This window comes from Spea bombifrons, chromosome 9, assembly GCF_027358695.1.
Source record: "Spea bombifrons isolate aSpeBom1 chromosome 9, aSpeBom1.2.pri, whole genome shotgun sequence".
In the NCBI taxonomy this organism is placed as follows: domain Eukaryota; kingdom Metazoa; phylum Chordata; class Amphibia; order Anura; family Pelobatidae; genus Spea; species Spea bombifrons.
The window spans coordinates 21,714,761-21,736,429 of NC_071095.1; the positions used below are offsets into that span (position 1 = coordinate 21,714,761).

The 21,669-nt window shown below is 39.8% G+C and overlaps 1 protein-coding gene across 1 annotated transcript in view; it reads right to left on the bottom strand.

The window, feature by feature from the left end:
* RYR3 (ryanodine receptor 3) overlaps window positions 1-21,669 on the bottom strand; it is a 185,999-nt gene that overhangs the window by 113,141 nt on the left and 51,189 nt on the right. Inside the window, exons 5-27 of the mRNA XM_053474626.1 lie at window positions 21,479-21,557; window positions 20,287-20,399; window positions 19,525-19,630; window positions 17,212-17,305; window positions 16,251-16,325; window positions 15,974-16,130; window positions 15,258-15,422; window positions 14,317-14,438; window positions 12,609-12,798; window positions 11,672-11,807; window positions 11,284-11,379; window positions 10,643-10,761; window positions 9,826-9,959; window positions 8,789-9,030; window positions 7,305-7,497; window positions 6,144-6,360; window positions 5,880-5,984; window positions 5,357-5,460; window positions 4,718-4,801; window positions 4,005-4,164; window positions 2,582-2,729; window positions 2,073-2,278; window positions 1,346-1,520 (exon numbers count right to left, since the gene is read on the bottom strand). Of these exons, the coding sequence (XP_053330601.1) occupies window positions 1,346-1,520; window positions 2,073-2,278; window positions 2,582-2,729; window positions 4,005-4,164; window positions 4,718-4,801; window positions 5,357-5,460; window positions 5,880-5,984; window positions 6,144-6,360; window positions 7,305-7,497; window positions 8,789-9,030; window positions 9,826-9,959; window positions 10,643-10,761; window positions 11,284-11,379; window positions 11,672-11,807; window positions 12,609-12,798; window positions 14,317-14,438; window positions 15,258-15,422; window positions 15,974-16,130; window positions 16,251-16,325; window positions 17,212-17,305; window positions 19,525-19,630; window positions 20,287-20,399; window positions 21,479-21,557 (3,220 nt within the window). The remainder of the gene's footprint in view (window positions 1-1,345; window positions 1,521-2,072; window positions 2,279-2,581; window positions 2,730-4,004; window positions 4,165-4,717; window positions 4,802-5,356; window positions 5,461-5,879; window positions 5,985-6,143; window positions 6,361-7,304; window positions 7,498-8,788; window positions 9,031-9,825; window positions 9,960-10,642; window positions 10,762-11,283; window positions 11,380-11,671; window positions 11,808-12,608; window positions 12,799-14,316; window positions 14,439-15,257; window positions 15,423-15,973; window positions 16,131-16,250; window positions 16,326-17,211; window positions 17,306-19,524; window positions 19,631-20,286; window positions 20,400-21,478; window positions 21,558-21,669) is intronic.

Sequence of the window (21,669 nt, forward strand, 5' to 3'; positions counted from 1 at the left end):
ATATCATATTTCTAAGATTAAAATGAAGAGACCTGATATAAATTCTTAAAAGAACACATTAGTGTGATGGATTCAGCCACTTGCAATTCCTTGGGCCTCTGATCACAACCTAATTCGGTTTGAAGTAATGAAGCATGGAAGAATTTCAAAACAGTTATTTTTCTGAGCGCTTTGCATAGTTCAGAGAAGAAGCAGGTACATTAAATATCAAGTATTTTTTATAAACAATGCCGCGTTATGTATCCTAATTTTCCAATGATACAGTCACATCAGCCTAAACTGCACCCCTTGCCTGAATGCTGCATTGGGCAAAAGAAGTAATCCGTATACTCTACCCCATAACACAAATGCATTCGTGCACATGCAATGGACTCTATTCACTAAAGGGAGGATTGGAAGGAGAGTTTTCTGAAGAGTTATGTTTGAGCTCTTTCACTTCACTAGACATTAGGAAGGTCCTGTCTCAATCAGCTTCTGCTTCTGCTTAGCCCCAAATAATGTGTAGTGAAATGAGTGAGATTTCTTCAAAGTCTCCTTAAACTATGCATCATACAGGGACCAAAAAATAAGAGGGTCGCCACTGACTTGTTGTTTACATGAAGATATTACCTTACCATACTGTTGCTTTAGGGCAAATGTATCAATATGCAATGGGATTACAAAGACTTTACACATTCTATGCTACTTAATGCAGCAGGAAGAACTGGCTGGCATTAAACCAATGGTGACCTCACAGCAGCGATAAATCAGCATTGTAATTTTATTTAAAACTGGACATAAAAATGAAATATCAAATACATAGACATTATTGAGCTGCAGGCTGCATTTGCTGGATATCGCCTGGATTTAAAAAGCCTTCCAGGTTTCTTGAGTAGCCATCCCTGAAACATTTCATTACTAATGCAGAGTAACGATTGAACATTGTGTGCGGCTACTGAATTGATCACCACCTGGATAAGAGCCACATCCAATGCTGGTGATTGTATCTGAGCTTTCTTGCTGATTAATAACCCCAGTGCCTCATGCATAAAGGAATCTTACACAACTTCATAAAAACACACAGAGCTTTATGTCTGTTACACACATTCAATTAACAAGACATAAGCCACACTAAAGTTTGGTCACAGCAAGACTGAAGGGGCCACTTAACAACTACGATTATACTTTACTAGCTAACTGAACTGCACTGGGTTGCAAGTTTTCAAGACTTTTTAGGTCCCTTTTCAGGCATAATCTAAGCCAACAAAGGCATCAACTTTACTTTTCTTTTCCAAGGGCTAACATGGCATAACCATGCACTTCTAGGTCCCAGGTATAGTTAAACACATTGCAAGCTATTACTCACCATTCTCGATTTCAAAGTCAGCAAATGCCAGTTCGGACCCTTGGTTGGTGATGAGCATCTCCCCATTGAGTGTAAAGATCATAGATTTGTCTTCCAAGTTAATCATGCAACCCACCACGTCTCCTGGCTGCCAGTTCCGACCAAAGAAAGAGCTTCCCATGTTCCAGCACTGGCCCTGTTTTGAGTAATGGGTGTATGAACAAACCAGTTCCCCATATGCCCTTTACATAACAGCCAGGGTGTAATGCCTCGCCTCACCACTTATATTCTAATCTTGCTTTATTGACATTGAAATAAAAGCTTTGTGGTTGAAACTGTGGCCTGTATCCCTAACACAATCTTAAAGCATATATTTTCAGTGCATTCTAAATCCTTTCATGTCTTCTGCCTTCTGACCCAAGACAAATTGGCAGCCATAAAAGATGGCTACATTTCACTAATACATTTTGATCTTTAAGTGCCAATCTGCCCTGGTGACTAGATATGTGATCAGACTTCTTGACATGTTCTTTGTGATTTATTTTGTAGCTTTAAGATTAAATGTCAAGTAGCCCACATATTTAGGAGAACTTTAGTATTCAATAAACAGTCATAACTGTAAAGGACAATACACTGAATATATGACGTAGAAAATAACTATTCATCGTGTCTATTGTATGAACATATCCATTATTGCGTATACAATTTCCTTAGTTATTTAAAGAAGAGAAGAAGAAACGGTTCTCACCCTACTTCCTTCAAATACAAACGCCTGGTCATCTGCACCGAGCTCGACATCAGGTCTACATCCAGGTCTGGCCCAGCCGACACGCATGTCACCTCCAGTCACCACTTCAAACTCAAAATACCACTTTCCTGTTTTCACAGCATACGTCGTCTCCACCCTGAAGAAGCGAATCTTATCTATGCTGACCCGCTCCATCATTTGGTCAGCTGTAGGTAAATAAACAATAGAAACTTAGTGTGTTTTAAAAGGACTATATATCCATACTGTGAACAGCTTGGATAATGCATATGGAAATGTTGTTCACAGCAGACCTCCAATTATTTGGATCCACACTAGCATGACTTGGAATGAAGGACTCTGCTGAGGATAAGGTAGGTCTAACCTAAAGTTGCAGTGAGACACCGTTAGCAGGTAAAATAAAAAGTATCGATAGTCCAAAACCTCCCCTGTCATGTGTAGATTTAGCCCCACTACACATCAAAAGTAATACAAAATGAAAAAGTTCTTACTGATTTCTTGGTCTGGTGGCTCAATGTTATACCCGTAGCCAATAAATGTTCTTACAGCTTCACGCAGACTGTCTCGATTAGATTTCTTAGTCCGTTCATCTAGTAAAGCATATGGCACCAAGCGCGGGTTTCGTTTGTTTTTTAGGTCCTAAAGGACATATACAGTTAAATTTAAGGTTCAATCAAAGCAGCAAGAAGACCAATAATAGAAATGCACATGACATATTGGCTCACTCTGGCATTAACAGATAAAATGGTAATTATATATACCTATATATAAAGAGAGTAAATATATATTTCTTTGATATATTTTTGCACTTTATTTGTAAAGCCCTTATTTTTTTCCTACACTTTATTGACAATAAAGGGACCCCTGTAGCCCTTAGCAGAAGGGGTTCAATGACCCTGCCTGCATTAATGAAGGTGCTCCTGTCTCATCCCCCTGTCAGGATGTTGGGGGGTTAATGCCCTCTGGGTGACCCCGGGTACGGTAAGGGCTTTAGGGTTGGGTCCACTCGATGGCAGGAATATTCCCGCCAATGTTACTATATAAAGGGGCAGTGTTTAGGGACAGCTTATTCTCTACAGTGAAGACTACAGAGTGTTATTACCTGCTGTGTGAAGATTACCTCCCGCCCTGTTGGAATATTTTCAAGGTTGTTCGTGCACTGAAGGGTCCCTTATAAGTGCCAGGTGGGAAAATCTGGGTTAATATCTGGATTTTGGTTCAATGATAGAGTTAAAGTTGGTTAATGGTGACGCCAGTAGGTGACACGGCTTAAACCCGACCCGATGTGTTGAAGAATGACCAGCGGTACCTGGCGGGTGGTTGCTGTGGATAACCTTTGTTTTACAAAGTTTATAGTAGCATTAGGGGACCCTACGGCAGGATTAAAATGGTTATGTGGATTTTGACATTTATCTGATATTTGTCTGTCTTTCTCAATAAAGTATGTCGCGGCATTTAGGTAAATGGATGCCGCGGCCATTTCCAAATCTAAGCTGGATTGGTGTCATTTATTTTGCATGTGTGTTTTCTTCAAGTTAAGATCAAACTCTGTCACCGCATTGTATAGGCAAGGGTCATAAAGTTTTCTATCAGACAAGATTTCTATGTCTTAGGAGAATGGGCCAATCCACTGAAGTAAACGATATTACAATGAAAAGGGATTTGGTTTCGCAACCAGGGGAAAGGTGATATACACCAGATACGTTTAAGGACAAGATAAATGGTTTTAAAAAGAATTGTTTTGATTATGTTAATTTTGTGGAGGTAAATTTGGTAATGCCGTGGGCTTGTATCTTTGTTTTGCGTGAATTAGAAAAATAAAGAATGGAGAAACGGTAGGTACCTGCATTTATTCCACTCTACACAAAAACAAATCGGATGATCTTTAACGATTAACTCCTGTGCACATCTTACCTGTTGAATGCCATAGGTCCATCCTTGTTTAATTCTATCTTTTGCCCATACGTTGTGTGCATTCTCTGCAAGTTTATCAACTAGAACTTCTTGTGCTGGTAACAGTTTAACATCAGAGAGGTCCAGTGGGGCAGGTTTGTAGCCATTGGACATTATGTAGCTGGAATACAAAATATTTACTTAGTTAACCTGGAACTGGATTTCTTTACGCAACTTGTGCACATATATCTAACATACTTGCGCTGTGGACTACAATGGCTATATAAAATAATATTAATAACAATAACAGAAACGTAAGTGAAGATAGCGGGCTCAGGGCATCATGTCTGCATGTTGACTACTCATGTCTGCTTTTGCTTCGACTAATACCAGTAGAAAATTGTCCTCATAAGCAGGAATACACTAGGGATATCTATTTATTTCTATTAAAAGATAAAAGGCATTCTATTTACTATGGTATTTTATGAATTATTTCCTCAAAACCCTTGGATCCCAGAAGACAGAGCCTACCAGCAGATGGAGAGATTTGCTGTACCCACCGTGCCATTAGTGTAAAGCACAGTAAGCAATACGGATGACATGATGTTCATTCACAAGCCAACAAACGTGGTAGGTCAGGTTGGCAACATTATCTGAGACTATTTTCATTCCTTTAATGTCTCTGCATTTACTTTTTACGTTACTTTTGGTAAAAGTAGATCTGTCTCACATACTTCTTAGGGAGTTTAACTTTCTTCAGGTTTTCTTCAGCAGCTTGGTTTGAGTGAACAATGAGACATCCCAGAGCCAAGAGAGTTCTGTGGAGAAGAACATCTATATCAGACTATGTTATATTTCCAGAGACTCATGCATGAGTATGATCAGAGGCACAAAGAGCTTAATTCACATGCTGGAGCCAGAGTGACACAAATAGCCCTTGTGGACAAAGCATTTAAGTAAAAGTCATACCTAGAAACCTAGAATCATTTGGCCTATCTGCTAATTTGGCCCAATGAATGATATCACATTTAACGAAATACTTTATCTTCTCTTAGACCAATATGACTATAACTATTATCCTAGGAAACAAAAAAACAAATACACACTATTGTGGCGCCCCCTGATGGCAGCCACCCCAACAACCCTCCATTGATGGTGGAGGTCTGGATAAGCCATATTGTCTGTTGATTAAAATGCTGCACTGAACTAAGGAAGAAAATAAACATTACCACTTATTTGTATGCTATTATTTTACTGAAAACGCTTTGTAAATTAAGTAGCTGGATGCATGATTAGGAAGCAGTATATTTTTAAACTGATCATAAAATGCATGGGCTACGCATGGTTATGAGAAAAAGAGGATCCAAACTCACTTAAGTGTCTCGGTGGACATTTGCAGATTGTAATTCTTCTCTGTTTCTGGTAGCTTAGAGAATTCTACCAAACAAGGATGTTGTCTTTTATTATCATCTCGCAGCTGTACAAAAACAAAACGGTGTTACACAGTCTATTCACACACAACACAAATATATATATCTTTTAATGGGAAGACCGACTAGACTACAGGAAGCATAGCTCTGCAATACAGAGATAACGGATCATTCAAGAACAGGAGAGAAAATGTGTTACAAAAGCAGCGGTATTGCAGTATGAATACAGACAGTGTAACATATTTAACAAAATTTTCGGACAGTCCTCCAAAGTCTCCGGCTTCCACAAAGAAGTCGGCTTTCCTGGCAAAACGCTTGCCGGGTCAGGGTTGCTCTTGCTTTGTGGCAGCGCCATTGCTTCACCCTTCGGCCTGCCATTGTGATTTTCGCCTCTCCCCACTCATAACATCCACAGCTTGGTCAGCCAGTTTTGTTGTCACACACAAACACGGAATCATTCCATTACCTTGCCGTAGATCCAACCAAGCTCAATTTTGTTCATGCCCCACAGCTCATGGATATTTTCGGCAAGCTTATCTCGGATCTTCTCAAGGTGAGGAGGTAAAACAATCTAAGTAGATAGACTTACAATTAATGTGAAGATTTGCCAAGTAAAATAAGTTCAGAAAAAGTATTCAAAACACTAATGTATACTATAAGAGGTCAATCTCTATATCCATATACCAATAAATAAACCAATTTCTGTATTAGTTTTGTTTTTTTAATTTACCTGGCTGGTGTCAACGGGAAAAGGTATGAAGGAAGCCTGTGAAAGGAAGTGTGTTGTGCCAAGTAAATCCCGAATTCCATCAAAATCCCTCTTGTATTCCTTCACAGGTTCCACTCTCATCTTCTCTTTTGGAAGTAAGGCCTCATAGCATGGGGCATAGCCAGCTGGTGGTAAAAATTTGAACTCTCCATGGCGTCCACCAAGAAGGAAACGAACCCTAAAATGCGATGTTACATTTTTCAACTACAGACTGCAAAAAGAAGCTGAACAAATTGATTACACAATTTTAGAAACACGCAAAACTTTAAGACACACCAACACATTATACATACAATTTTTAAATGACTAGATGTCATTACCTACAAGAAACAGAACAAGAAGACCTTTTAACAGGTAACTGCAGTTCTTGTTCATCATCCCGTACAGTGATGACTATTAATATATTGTTTATTTTGTTTCCATACAATGGACATCATATGTTAGGCAACCGGAGTGTCTCGCCATTTCTAGAAGATGCATTTCTCAAAATGAGCTACTGGTGGCAGAAGATAAAAATAAGCTTTGAGGGAGATCAGGCTCTGCTGGAAGCTGATGGTTGCTTCAAAGCTTATTCTAGGATGCCTGAAAGGCAGATTCCTCTCCAGACGGAGAAACAGACAATCTTCTTAGATGATTGGCTCGAGATTCTGTTTTGAAAGCCGTAAAGAGACCTGGTCTGCCCTTTTGTGAAGACATAACAGGTTCTGTGCAATACACAGCACCATGTTTTCCTTCTACAAGTACTAAGGGCGTGAAGCTTTTCTTAACTCTTCTTTGATGTTTTTCTGGTGAAGAGGCTATTCTGTTTTCTCATTTTATTTCATTGCATTTGCACATATTCCTTCCATACAATTGGCCACAGACGGCAGTGAACAAAGTGAGCCCGGTACTGCTGTGTTTCATTCAGTTTTCACAACTGGCAAAGCATTAACATTAGTGACCCCCAACTGTGGTTTTATAGCAGGTATTCGCTAATTATAGATCTCTTTCACAATTACAGTATTTTGGTGAACAAGCAAGGTAAAGGCGACACAGACGGTTTACAAACAGATGTAGGACAGATGGCGAGGAACCTGAGATGTTGTGACAGAGAACATACAAAGTCTCATAAAATAAACTCACTTGACCCCGGCAGAAAAGCTCACTACCGGAAAAAAGAGGCCTTCCGTGTAAAAGTTCTCAAACATGCCTTGAACCGGCTGCCCGTTAATACGAAATGAAATGCTGGGCACACCTAAGTCCAAGCAACAGCTCACCACATCATCCGACGCCAGAAGATGCTGATTAGTTGAGGCCACAGCTCTGGGTACCCGGCCTACAGACAAAACGTTATGACAATGATAAAGTGTATGTGTAGGTATGTACACCGCTTTATGCCATACCTGCACACAAATCTGTACAGACAAATAACTACACGTTAAGGGGAAGCAATACAGAAACAGAACATACATATGATAAATTACTAAAGCACATAGAATGGGAAGGGGGTGCCTGTCCCAGACGCTATCTCTCTATAGGCTCCACTTAAACAAAAAATTTTTATAAAAATTGTGCCATATACATGAAAGTCAAAGGTAATAAGGTCATGTCAGTGCAGGGGTAACCAGCAGGTCGCTCTCTAGCTGTAGAATTATAACTGAAGTGTTCCTAGGTACTCGAAAAGAAAAAACGTATACCTAATGCGGTTAGTGGCGAACCTGAAGAGTTGCAGCTTCACAAAAATAGAAGAACTGCTTGTCGGTTACCTACAAGTTACATGCCGTCCACCCACAGAATAGAATCCTTTGTCATTATTTGTATGGAATCTGGAACCCTGGTCCGCTGAACGAAGTATAGATCATGCGATGTACACCTGCTATATTTTAGTGCTGCTGGCTTATGCGCAGGAAACTAGGTCTTGTTAGAACATGAATAATGCCCTCCACTGTAATCCCACCACGTGGCAGACGTGGGACACAGATGCATTCCAATTCTTAAACACATTAATCACATAACTAAGCTGGCATTTCAAAGAACGCAGCCTCAAAGAAACCGTGTTATGTACCCTGCCGGTAAAGATTGGAGTATGATATAGAGAGAAATGATAAGCAGGGGTCGACATATTAAAGCCTACAAGTAACCACTGGTCGCTGGTTTTGTGTTAGTAATGCTATCAGCACGGCCATTTGTACTTTTCTTATAGCAAGTAAAACTGACAGTAAGAACCGTTAGAAGAACTAGTACTACACACGACTACAAGTCACGTATCCTAAACATCAGAACCTCTTTCGGTCAGCTAAAAACCTAAGCAAAACATGATACACGCTAAAGATACAATTAAAATGCTGGTAATGGCCAATGTTTCTATCGATGCACACTTTTGTCATATGAAAACATGAATGGAGCATTATTTGACATGGTTCAAGAATTATTTGTATGAATATTTAACTATCCAAGGAATGTTGTTTCTATTTACTTTAATGTTCAGCAGACTATGTGGATCAATGCCTTGTTGTGAAAACATGTACTTAACAACTGATAGACTGATACTAGGTGTATGTTATTAACGGACCCAAGTGCACAATGTATAGCGCAACTCACAGAAGTCAATGACTGCAAACACTTACCAGACCATAGGTGAAGACCATCAAATCCATAAGAGAAAAGATCATCACCCACCCCGTTGCCTCCCCAGCCTTCCCCTCCACCAGGGTACGGAGCATAACCAGAGGTGGAGGCCCAACCAACACGCAGGTGAGTGGGTTCCGGGGTCAGAAATGGATCCACCTGATCTATGATCGTCTCAAAATACCACTTTTTGTATTGAGCTGATCCTTCTGCTACTCCCAGGAAAATGTTTGGCCTCATACTGAAACAAAGAAACAATTCTATGGTGTAAGACTACACAGGTTGCAAACACACACACACAAAAATATCTTATCTCAGAGGTGTGTGACCTTTCGCAACACATGGTTTATTTGAATGATGATACACCTGATGACGCTTGTTCCCTAAAAAGACCTTTATGAATTGTCATCATCAGCTCTGTGAATACATATTTGTGTTCCATTCAACACTAGAACAAATGCTTATTGAGTCTCCTACTAAAAGATCCCAAGTAAAACAAATCATTTACAAACAGTTTCAATTACTAAACACATTTGTTTGGTCTTACGTTTATTATATGTCTTACATGTTGTTCAATGGTTTCATATGTGAATAATGATAAAACTCATGCACTATGAAAGGCAAACCCCAGCAAGCGTTTCCTGGAAGCTGGGCTCAGCAGACCCTTTACACGGATCGTTAAATCAGTAAGGAGAGTTTTATGAAATCTCTCACATTACCTTTGTATTGCTCAGGACCAGCTCAGCCCATCTTGCAGGAGATGATCACCAATGTGTTCTCTTGTATAGTACACGAGAATATAGTAACGTGAACATGATGCCTAGTGATATCCGGTACTTTAAATTGTCACCTCTCTGGCATTTTTAGTGAATAGACCCCAGTGTTAGATTGCACACATAAGATTAACAGCTCTAAAGGATTCCTGATAAAGGAACACAACGCTATAACCATGAAAAGCACAGCAAAAAAAATGATAGCAGCAGCACGCTTTATTTTAAAAGAATGAGTCTTGTAACAAAGTAGGGCTATGTTATACCTTGTGACATTATTAACCAAGCGGGTCTGTAAAAGTAAATCTCTCCTTGGTAGCAAGTTGTCACAAATGAGGTTCTGATTTGTGCGCACTGCAACTCCATTACAGACGCAGAGAGAACATAGGACATCCAGAACCTGCGAAACAGAAATTAAAAGTTATATGTCAGAATATAGAATCCCACAGCCCACCCACCATCACTTGCCCCTGTGGCATGCAGCATCCTCATAGAGGCTTGAGTATGGATGGAAACCCTCTCATAACGTTGTGCATCAAATTTAGCCAATGATGAAGAGATCTGATTAATTGGCTTGGCGCTAAGGCTTAAACCTTGAAAGTTAAATGAGTTTGAGTGCGCTACCTCTTCAGGCCATGTGGTCACTACAATGTTACTTGCTGTGGTTTGACTGTACGTGTTTTGGCAGGACACACATCCCCATTTTAGCAGCTCTAGTACTGGTCATACGTACAAGTCCAGGATATGGCTGGATTGGGGCAACAGGAAAATATCCCAGTAATAGTGACTTTAAACCATAATTTGTCAGATTGCAGATCTTGTCGCGACAGCAGTGACTACAAACAAGGGATTACTTAGAAAACCCAAAGCCTTAAGATCTCATTATAGCAAACCTGATATAAGTGAAATAGTAGATTAGCTGCTCAGTAACCACAACATGGGGTGTACTAATAAAGGACACAGCTTTAGACTTCTGTGATTTACATGTATGACGTGAATGAAAATCTGTACATTATATAGTTTTGGTGGAGTTGGTCTTGATAGGAACTGTAATTATGTGTTGTGCACATTTGTGCGATTTACCTTGTGGTTCCGTCCATGTTTGTCCAGGAGAGAAATTATAGAGCGGATATGTCCCTTCTCAATTAGATTTAATGCTTCTGGACTTTCAATCAAGATGCAGTGGAGAACCTCCAATATTCCTGCAAGAACATATAGCAGAAGCAAATCCTAGTTAAAACCTATATACAGTAATGCTGGTTAATAACAGCAGGCCAGAAACACACTTACAAGCTTTAAATTGATACGAGAACACATCATATATATTGTGGTGACTGATATGAGCCACCATTATACAGAACACAGGTTTTCTGTATGATCTGCCTCAGCATTACACTGTATTGAAAAATGACTTCATATTGGGCATACACTGTAATAAAATATATACATTCAGTGTAAATCAGTCACAGGGCTAGTATAAGGTACAGTAAACATCATTTTTCAATCCTGGTCTTTACCCCCTGCCCAACAATGAAAGAGTTGTTTCTCATTGCTTGAGAGTATAAATGGGACAGGTCTACACGGCAAGAAGGACCAATGTTAGAAACATTTGGTTATTTTGTATATAAAAAGGTATACGTCAAGGGTTCGATAATACATATATATATAATATATATATTATTTAATAATAATAAGTCAATATTGGCCCCACAACATGAACACACCTGATGAAGATTCAAGACGCTCTAATTTACTTATAAGCCAATCCAGGTTATTGGAAAATTGTGCACAATTACTTCTGTTACCGCGAATCAGGGCAGCTGAGGAGAGAACATAGTGTTAATAAACATATAAACGTATTGTGCTACGTAACCTAAAATGCTCCTTTTAGGCATTTGTAAGGTGTGCCAGTTAGCAGACTCTAATTTAGGTTACCAGTCCCTTTTCATAAAAAATAGTTTACCAAGTAAATATTGGTAAACAGCAAACAAACAAATTAAAGACATCCAAGGGAGAAGCTCCTGGAATAAAGGCGTAGTGATGTATAACGAAAGTAGATAGTTTATCAGTTTGTGATCCAATGTAAATGCTATGGATAACAGTCACACTTACCTAACAACTGATAGAGAAGGTTGAGAATTTCTTTCCATGCTGGCCCAGCTCTCTCCCCTATGATTTCGGTAAAGTGTGCTGCACCGCTATACGCATTCAGTCGGTCAATGCAGTTCAGCACCAATGCCAGCATTCCCTGAGTCGCAAACAGACACATCCCAATTTAGGCAAATGCAAGTATATATATCTATATATATAGATATATATATATGTCTCAAATCTAGAATTATGTAAAATTACGTTTGGCAAAGGGCATCGGGTTCTTAAGCAGTTTTCCCATTTTGCGGATAACGGAAGAGGTAAACTGGAGAAATGATGTTGTAGATTCCTTTGGGACTTCTATTGGTTTTCACTGTGATATAGCAGTTTATCCACAAATTGCTTCTATAATATCTTTATACGTGTAGTAGATCTATGTGCACAAAGTTTATATGTCTAAATTGTACAATAAAGTTTTGTATTGTCTTGCTGCAATTAATTTACACGTGACAACATGGTGCCTGGTGTTCTGGAAGCCAAGGAATTACCAAAGCATTAAAGGTATATGTGCCGCTGATATGGAAGTATATATAGGTTGTGTTAACCTGAGGAGTATCTATGCCATACAAAGCATTTTTTATTGGGGGAGAAAAATCAATATTTCTGGGGACCAAAGTATAAATCCAGAAAACAGAAATCCTTTTTGATTATGGCTTCAGTCCTATTGGTAAAAATCCTATCGACGCTCACGCATTTAATTTCCCTTTAAACTTTAAATCATTATCAGACCTTCCAAAAAGATGATGTCTTGATTAGTATAATCTGTAGAGCAGGATGAAGTTTGGAGAGTAATCTCCGATGTGTTGGGAAAGGCGCTGAGTTGATAAGGCATATCTTAAAGAATTTTTATACATTTGTTCAGCAGAATGTTCTCTGTTAAAGGGTCTTATCCTCGTACCTCCTCTTTGAACAGGTTCTGTCGGTTCTTTAGTGAACGGAGTTTATTCTGTTTATCTTCATGTTCCAGTTCCTCCTCGGGAGGCTGGAAGTAAGCAATCAAGTCTTGCAGGGTTTGAACTACCTCCTCAATAGGCAGGGCGATGGGGGCTGTGACCGTCCGGTTGTTTCCCGTCAGAGAATCCAAATCACTTAAGAAATGAAAAACGGCAGAAAACCAATTACATTTACAATGTATCCTACTAAGATTTCCAGTTATCATCCTTTTCCCCTGTTCACTGCCACCCAGAGCGGATAGGATGATCTACGGTCAGGCGTGAACCTTATTTTATATGCAACGCACATTAAGTGATAACATAATACATAGCATCAGCTGGTAAACACGCCAATGAACGTTATTGAAGTAAAAACATGATTTACTTAATAAAAGGAATACCTCGGTTTAGTGTTTTGTTTCCGTAAGATGTGAGCTGCACCCGTCTTCACAGGTAATTATACTTCCACAATTTATTAACATGTTTTTCTAAATGATTTTATTTACAACCGTGGAGACAGCTTTTCCATGTTTTGGTGATAAGGACCGGTGACGTTTTGTTCACCAATGTGTGCAATCAAGACCTCCAAATATAGGCCACGCATATGCAGGAATTTCTCAAGGGATAAGGTGGGATCCATATCTAAACTGGGATACAGTGTGATGTATACTAATCTGGTGACGAAAACTATGCCATCGTATTAAATCGTATCAATGATTACAAGCTGAGCAAATATGAGCAAACGGTGGCAGATAGCCATGCCTGAAATATTAAAAAGGAAGCTTGCCTCCAATATATTCTACCTGTTTGCATCAGGACACAACCAGGGCCGGCCTTAGGGGTGTGCGACCTGTGCGGCCGCACCGGGCGCCGTGGCAACAGGGGCGCATGCCCGGGACTTAAATTAAAACATCGTTTTTTGTTTTACTTTATTTAACATCCTCCATGTTAAATAAAGTTTTTTTTAACTTTATTTAACATGGAGGATGTTAAATAAAGTTAAAACAACAAAAAAAACACCAATGTTTTACTTTAAGTCCCGGACAGGGGCGCTCGTGAAGTTTCCAGCAACCGTTCGGCGCCCCTCACTCTCCCTGACTCGGTCGTGGTGCCGGCGTTTCATGTTCAGCGCCGCAATATGACATCATATTCCGGCGCTCAACATTAAATGCCGGCACCGCTTTAGAGCGGGAAGACGGACGCATGCCGCTCCCACCGCAGGACTCAACAAGGTAAGTAAGGATAATGAGAAGTAGGGAGAGGGGGTAGATGGGGGGGCAGTGAGAAGGGGCAGAGGGGGGGAGACAGTGAGAAGGGGCAGAAGGGGGAGGGGAAGGCAGTGAGAAGGGGCAGAGGGGGGAGGCAGTGAGAAGGGGCAGAGGATGGAAGGCAGTGAGAAGGGGCAGAGGGGGAAGGCAGTGAGAAGGGGCAGAGGTGGTAGATAGTGATAAAGGGGGATAGATAGTGAGAAAGGGAAGTTTTGTTACAAGATTTTTTACTTTCTTTTTTTGGGATGGGGGGAGCACCAGAAGAGTAGTCCGCACAGGGCGCCAGAACACCTAAGGCCGGCTCTGGACACAACGCAATATACAGTAGAAGCTACAGTTGCTGCATATACATCTACTAATACCTACAGCTACTTGTGGCAGATGCATTATTCTGCTGTGGCTGTACCTGATAAATTGACTGAATAAGCCTGTGGTGTTACGAATGATTCTTGCAGCCTGGGACTCCTCGTGCTGACACTTCTGTAAGGTGACACCATCGTCCATGTGTCCTTCTTGGTGAAGGATGGCCTGGAGAGACATAGCCAAGGAAAAGATATAACGAGACCTCTTACTGCAGCATGATCGATTTCATTCATTTTTTGAATGTCTCTATTATGTGGCTGCATCTATATTTACAGCAATGCGTAAATCGGAGTGATCAAAATCCCGACTCGAAGTGGAAAAACAATGTATACAGAAGGGAACAATACATAACCAATGGTTATTCAAACTCTATTTTAAGTCACCCAACCAGGTACACGCTTACTGGTAACATCCCTGAATATTACTGGATCTCCACCAATTTCACATCACAGGAGACAATTCATAACGAGGGTTCAAGTTACTAATATTGAAACTGAGCACTAAAACTAAGTGTAACTCCCAGAAATACGAAGGTGAGAGTTTAGTGATCTTGGTGTGTCGTCCAAGATTTTCAAGGGTTTTCATGAGTTGTCTCAAGTTGAGTCCCTGATGGTTCAAATGGAGATTCAATCCAATAGCTCAAGCTACTCAATGGCTTTGCCTACCGGAAAATAACTGCCTCTCTGGCAATTGAGCTTCAATGAGACTTGACTGGGTCTAGCTTTATGATACATACTGCATGTTCATGTCTATGAGACACGTACTGAACTTTTGGATTCATCTCTGACCCTCATCTACAGACCCCCCAGAGTAACATATACATTGTAAAATTTATTGCATAATGCTCATATTTATTTCTCTTATTTTATACTAGTTTATATACTGACTTTATGGTCTCTGTATTTCCTAAAGCATTAAACGCTATGCATGTAGTAATTATAGTCTAGGATTGCATGCACAATCATTGCATATCAATGAATTTACTCTTCGCTTTAGCGGTCCCAGCCTTGCTGTTTTGGCATCTTGAGCTTTGTAGGTCAACCATAGGCCACTGTCAACGTGTTGAATAAAGCAGATGGAATCTCCATACTTAATCTCCGCTACTCCCATGCCATCAATGTCACGCTTATGGCCCGAGTCCAACTTTTCCTAAAATGAACAAGGAAAGAAAGCTTTGACATGAATGTGTGAGCAGCGCTGTCCTGCAGGCAAAATGAACTGTGGGTTTTGGGATATCTCCTTCCAAAAGCAACATCATGTGATCTTAGTTGCAAACCCAAGTGGAGTTTATTAGTGTCTGGGACAGGTATTTTGATGTGGCCGGTGACACATAAGAAAAATTATCGAATGGTGTATAAATTATGCATCGCTACAATTGAAGAACCCCACATTGTATTACCATCAGCCTTAAATACATACTGGGAGAAAAATAATTTAAAAGAACCAAAATTAAAAGTGTTGTGTAATGTCTGGCAAAAATGTCTTGGAAACTGTACGCCAAGAAAACTATTTGCATTTCAACATTAAGGGCTTTTCAAATGCGTCTCCCAATACTCCACAAAGTGAGCTCTGATCGCAGAGTTTATTACCAATATTTTCTGACAGACATAATGTGATACTGTTATGCTGTGCTCTTGACCATAAAATTGGAATCATAATGAATTACAGAGACATACGCACTACAGCTTAGAAGGTCTCACCTTGGATGCTTTGAAGCAGAAGGCTGATGACTTGGTGTCTGACTGGGTTCTGTCTTGTAACACTAATCCTTGGTCCTCCGTCAGTGCCAGGTACTGCCCAGAAGTAATATGGCGAATGCGGAATGTTTGCCCCCATCGGATATGACTTCCACTCCAGCTGCACAAATGACACATGCTCATTTATACATTTAAACTCAGAGCATGGAGACTGCAAGTGTGGCACGATAGGAATAACCCATCCAGCTGGATGATTAAATATAAATCTAAAGGCTGCTACCTTATTCTGAGGGGCTCCACTCTCCATAATGACCTGGCACGGACACCTGCTCCTCCAGCTTCGTAATTCACTTTCCTAGAAGGAGATATAAGATGTTAGAAGCAGCAAATTATTGCCTCTTAATAATACAGCAACCTCGGCAAAATGAGCGTCTCAGGAGCCGGTTGAAAAAGTGGTTTCCTCTGGGAACTGGGAATGGTCATTCGAGCGGACGCTGCTTTTAATGCAAACCACAAACAATGCTGTTTAAAAAAAAAATACAAAACCATGGTGGTAACGAACGCCCAGAACAAAAAGTGAAGCCATTTTGATGAGAACAGAATTTGAGGGGGGGAAACGTAACAGAGAAATTTGATTGGGATAGAACTGATTCAGCTGTGGCTAAGCTAAAAGTCATTTGAATGAAGAGGTTATTACAGACCAACAGAAATGTACAACAGAACGTGAATAGATTAATAAGCTTTCTAGTCACATTCAACAGAAAGGATCCTAGATTCATATTTAAAACAAAATGACATTTATTTTAATCACCTGGCACTAGCTTTCCTGAAAAGATGTCGTATCCCCAGTTGGGGACTATATGACCGTATATTTGAATGTAAACAAAATGGAAGAAGGGACACAGATTATGGGATGTATAAAACCATATATTGCCCACATAGTTACCCCTCCGTATCCTGGACACTAGGAACTGTCAAAAGTAAAGCTTTATGCTGAACATCTAGCCAGATAAGATGCCCAGCATATGTATATAATTAGTATTTAAAAGACTACTGTTACTTGTGAACATGGTTGGTATTAATGTGCCATACGTGACTCAGTGAGTACCAGAGAGTACTAGTGGAACTGGAAAGAAAGCAATTGGCTGTGGACTTCATTGTAGGCTCCTTGTAAAGTTTCTATTAGAATATAGAATATATATATAGACTGAAAATGCATATTTATGGCTGATGTAACCCACCTATGCTGGGCCTCTCCCAGGTCAGTAGATGGGATTGTCAAACATTCATCATGGCCATGGAAAAATCGCACCACATGTCCACCAAGAAGATAGCCTGTGGAAGAATACAACAGGTAAAGTACATATCAGACATGGGAGTTGGTGTGTTAGGCTCTATTTGAATATTTGAGATATCAAGCTCCTGTTGGAGCTCGGCTAAAAGCAGATGAGTATTCTGCCACCCGTGGCCCCGTGGCAGCACTTTGTGGCAGCACTTTGAAGCATATCTCTCACTCTGTATTCAGCTTACTTTATCTTCTGCTTGCACTTGGCGAGCTGTTGAGCTTCTTGTGTGGGGGTCACGTAACATTGCGTTACATGACCCCATTATGCGCTCAGGAGGCTGGCCACGCGTATGGTGTTATACTTTAATAAGTTGGCCAATTGCCTCCTTGTCCCTGGATACACCGTGTAAAGGCCTGAAGATTACCGGAAAAATAATAAAATCCTGGAGGGATATCTGCAGTTTTTGGCATCTTTGATGTAGGTACAGAGTGGGAATTACAATATCGACAAGCAATAATCCTTTCATTGCCCCATAAACTTCTGCAACATTTTCTTTTAACAATAAAAGCTTAATAACAATCTGTTGGTTGAATGGCAAACTTATCATCTCAGGCAGATACACTTAATATCACTACACATATTCTTTCGATAATATTAGTTCACACATGGCAAAGGACCTTATGTATAAAGACTAACTGCTGAACACATAGGTACAGAACTATCCATCAATAAAGATATAGTTTTCATGTACAATGCATAATGGAGTCAATTTTGCATGGACCTCAATGTATTTTATCGTAGGGAAGTCAGTGCATACAACGATCGTATATTTACACATGCACAGCAAAGCAAAAATAAATCACAAAAAGGATGTTTACCCCTATCACACACTTCAATCAACATTAATCAGAACAGACGTGTTTCTAATTTGAGTTGGCTGAGGTCTCAGAATTATTTCAATTAGAAACATGTGTCTGCACTGATGAAATAAATCTCACTGATGGTTAGGTGGTTTTGCCATTCTTACAGCATATATTGATGTGTGATTAGGTCATACAGTCGTTACTGCTTATGTGTCTGAGAACGCTTGTAGGTTAGTCTTGTGTATTGAATCAAGGCCCTAAAGTACTGCGTAGCATTCTAGAGTGCCCATCTCAAGAATGATATTGATATTTTAGTGAGAGTTCAAAGGAGAGCTACTAAATGGTTTGGATGCTAAAAATGATTAGGAAAGACTAAAGGATAGTAATAAGTATAGCTTGGAGGAAAGGAGATTAGTGGAACAGAGGGATGCATGGGATAGGCATAAAACTATCCTTAATGTAAGACAAGACCAAGGATTGATTAAGGTCTTACTACACGGTAAACTACACAAGCTGAATGGTCAAATTCTGTTATGCTGGCCACATTTATTATAAAGAGTACAGGGAATTGTTCATCTTCCAGCAACATTCATATGTCTTGTGTAGCTTTAGAAATTCGTAGCAAGAAATACACAAGGAAAACTGTATGTGTGACTATTGTCTGTCAGAATACATAACTTTAACTTTGTCCTTTTCCTAAGGGCCAGAAACATCTGTTCTCAGAGGCCAGGAAATGCACGTATCTGCAAGCTTAGTCAATGGCTTCAGAACCTAGCACTGACATTTAACAATAAAAAAATCAAGTAAAATTGAATACTAGTAAACAGTAGGGACAAAAACAAGGTTACATAAACGTGACGCGTATCTATGTGCGTCATAATCAAATCTTAAGGGCAGTGAGCACAGTATGACGAGGGTGAAAACACTGGGGTCTCAGCTACTGTCAATTGTAATGTTAATGTTAGATCTGATGTTCTGGGCCATTTAGCAGAGACAGATGAGCAGTAAACAGCCAGGGGAACTAAAACCCTAACGTCAGCTGTTTCCCTGAGGCTCCAAGGATGGTCTGGAGATCATCAGAAAATCCCAGTGGTGGGATGGGCAGTATTGAAAGACAAATGAATGAAACTCGCTCAGCTCGTAGCAGGCGCTCGGCTCGTAGCAGGCTACAGCGATGAAATTCACCTTGCAGCCCAAGTGGTTTGAGAAGCACTAGGCATCTATGGTAAAAAGAAATGTATCCTCTTATTGTAGCTCTGAAGTCCAGAGGTAAGAAAATAAAAAAGGAGCGTTTTTAATAATTAAACACCAGCATTCTTTATTTAAGAGTTTAAATCATTTCCCCAGGCACGTGGAAGCCACTGTATATAAAATACAGACGTTCAGAAAGGCACTGATGACCCACCTTCCTCCACACTGCTCCCAGAGCATGTCGGATGTACATTCCACAGGGTCTGCATGAAAGAAGCATCTACTTGGATGTTTCCCATCCCGTTGGATATGGACAAATGCTGTATGGGAAAAAGACACATATAATAATAATAATAATAATAGAATAAAAGCCACCTACGTTCTAAACCAGTATTTACTACTGACTGGTGCTTCTAAGGAAGAATGGAACACTTAAGGCCGGTGCGAAAGAAAGTAGTTAGCTTAAATGTTTGTTACCCCTAACAAAAAATTAAAATATTAACACATGTATATTGTACATATTTACAAACTGCAATGGTCACAAGTCTTACTGAACGCTAGCTGTTCTTAATATATGGCTGTAGACTTTTATCGTCCTGATCTTGTCACAATGAGCAGTATACTTTTTGTATTGATATGTATGAACATTTTAGGCAGACTTTTTTTGTTACACAAACTTTTTTTGTCTTAATAACTTGTCAGTGTATGAGCAGGGGCCGTTCTTGCTAGAAACTTTGTATAACAGCTTCATAAGGCGTTATTGTAAGTGTTTTTATGTACTTGCCAACCATCCAATGTCTGAATTGTACAGTGCTGTGGAATACGTTAGCACTTAATAAATAACAAGTAATAATGATAATAATGATAATACTGCCTCCAAACATGGAGCAATGGCAGCCATTACGTAAACTAAGATAGAACTACCGCTCCCAGTAGTATACGTTAGTAGAAAATGCTGATGTTGAGAAACACATACCAAGTATCTTTCGGAGGAAACGCTGACCAAAATGAGATCATCTCCAATCCGAACCTTTTCTCCTTCTGATCTCTGTTTGGAAGCAGGATGTATTGTCCACCAGCAAGCCTCTCCTACAAAGAAGCAAGTACTAATTAATTCCCTACATTTCTTCTGGTTCTCATTTTTCCTTGGAGATCACTCTCGTATATAGTAATCCTCACTTGTTAGATTAATATTCTCATAAACCTCTAAGCTGAAGTACCCCTCCTAACCTAATAAACATCTAAATATACCGCTTTACTTCTTGGCTGTATAATGAAACGAAACAAACCGTGCAATACCACAGTCTATGTCCTGTACAGTAGTTGGCTTACTTGCTCGTCAGTTGAAAGTGAATCAGGTCTCATTTGTGTTATCCTGCTGTAACACAATACGGGAGTCAACGCTTTTCTAACTTGTCTTCTGGACAAAGACAAACCGAGTCTATAACGGGAATATCTCCAGACTACAACACGTTCTTACACAGCGGCCACTAAGCTCTGATCAGTTCATAAATCCTGTATCCAGCGCAATCGCCCCTTAATTGGCTTTCCAGTCCAAAGACTATAACTGTTCCAGCCAACGTTGATTAACATCGCCCTTGTTTCTGCCTCAAAATGTGTTTGTGAATAATGGTTTAAATTCTGCCACTAAACTCCCCGGTGTCCATGCTCTACAATTCCAGTTTTCAACTCCAAATAAATGTTTAAAATACAGAAGTTAGTGTTAACCTTAAACCATTAATCAATCACAGTATCTGTTTCCAACATTCTATTTTAAAAGGCTTGAATCTCAACTAGTCTTGTGTGGTATGTATGTACTATATATAACATTTGTGTTTGTTATGTATTTGTGATATTACTACATCCACTACCTTGCATGACCTGTCCCTTTACAAACCCTACCTCCTGAGTCATAATCACGCTCATTCATTTGGTCCTAGAATCAGAATTCAAATGGTCTTCTCAGCATTTAGTCCGTGTGAAAATAAATGTGTCTCAAACAAAAATAAATGCAATTTACAATGAAATCATGCGCACCAAATCACGTGTGTCTTTGAAGACCAAAGTTATGGGGAGAGTAGGTCTTCCGTAAGGAAATGTGAACTTAAGTTAACTAATATTACTACAAAGAAGGAGAAATGTGAATTAACTGTCAAATCACTTCCTACCGGTTGAAGTATCCCGCAGTCCCACATCAAATGCAAGTTTATCTGTCAGGGATCTTGATGTCGTCAAACATGTCAAGTACTGTAAAAGGTATACAGGAATAAAAACACGCTTGTTAAGGAGGATATCTGAATATACTTCCCATATGAGTGCAAGTCGGATCATCTTCACTGCCTTCTCCCCGTTTAGAGGC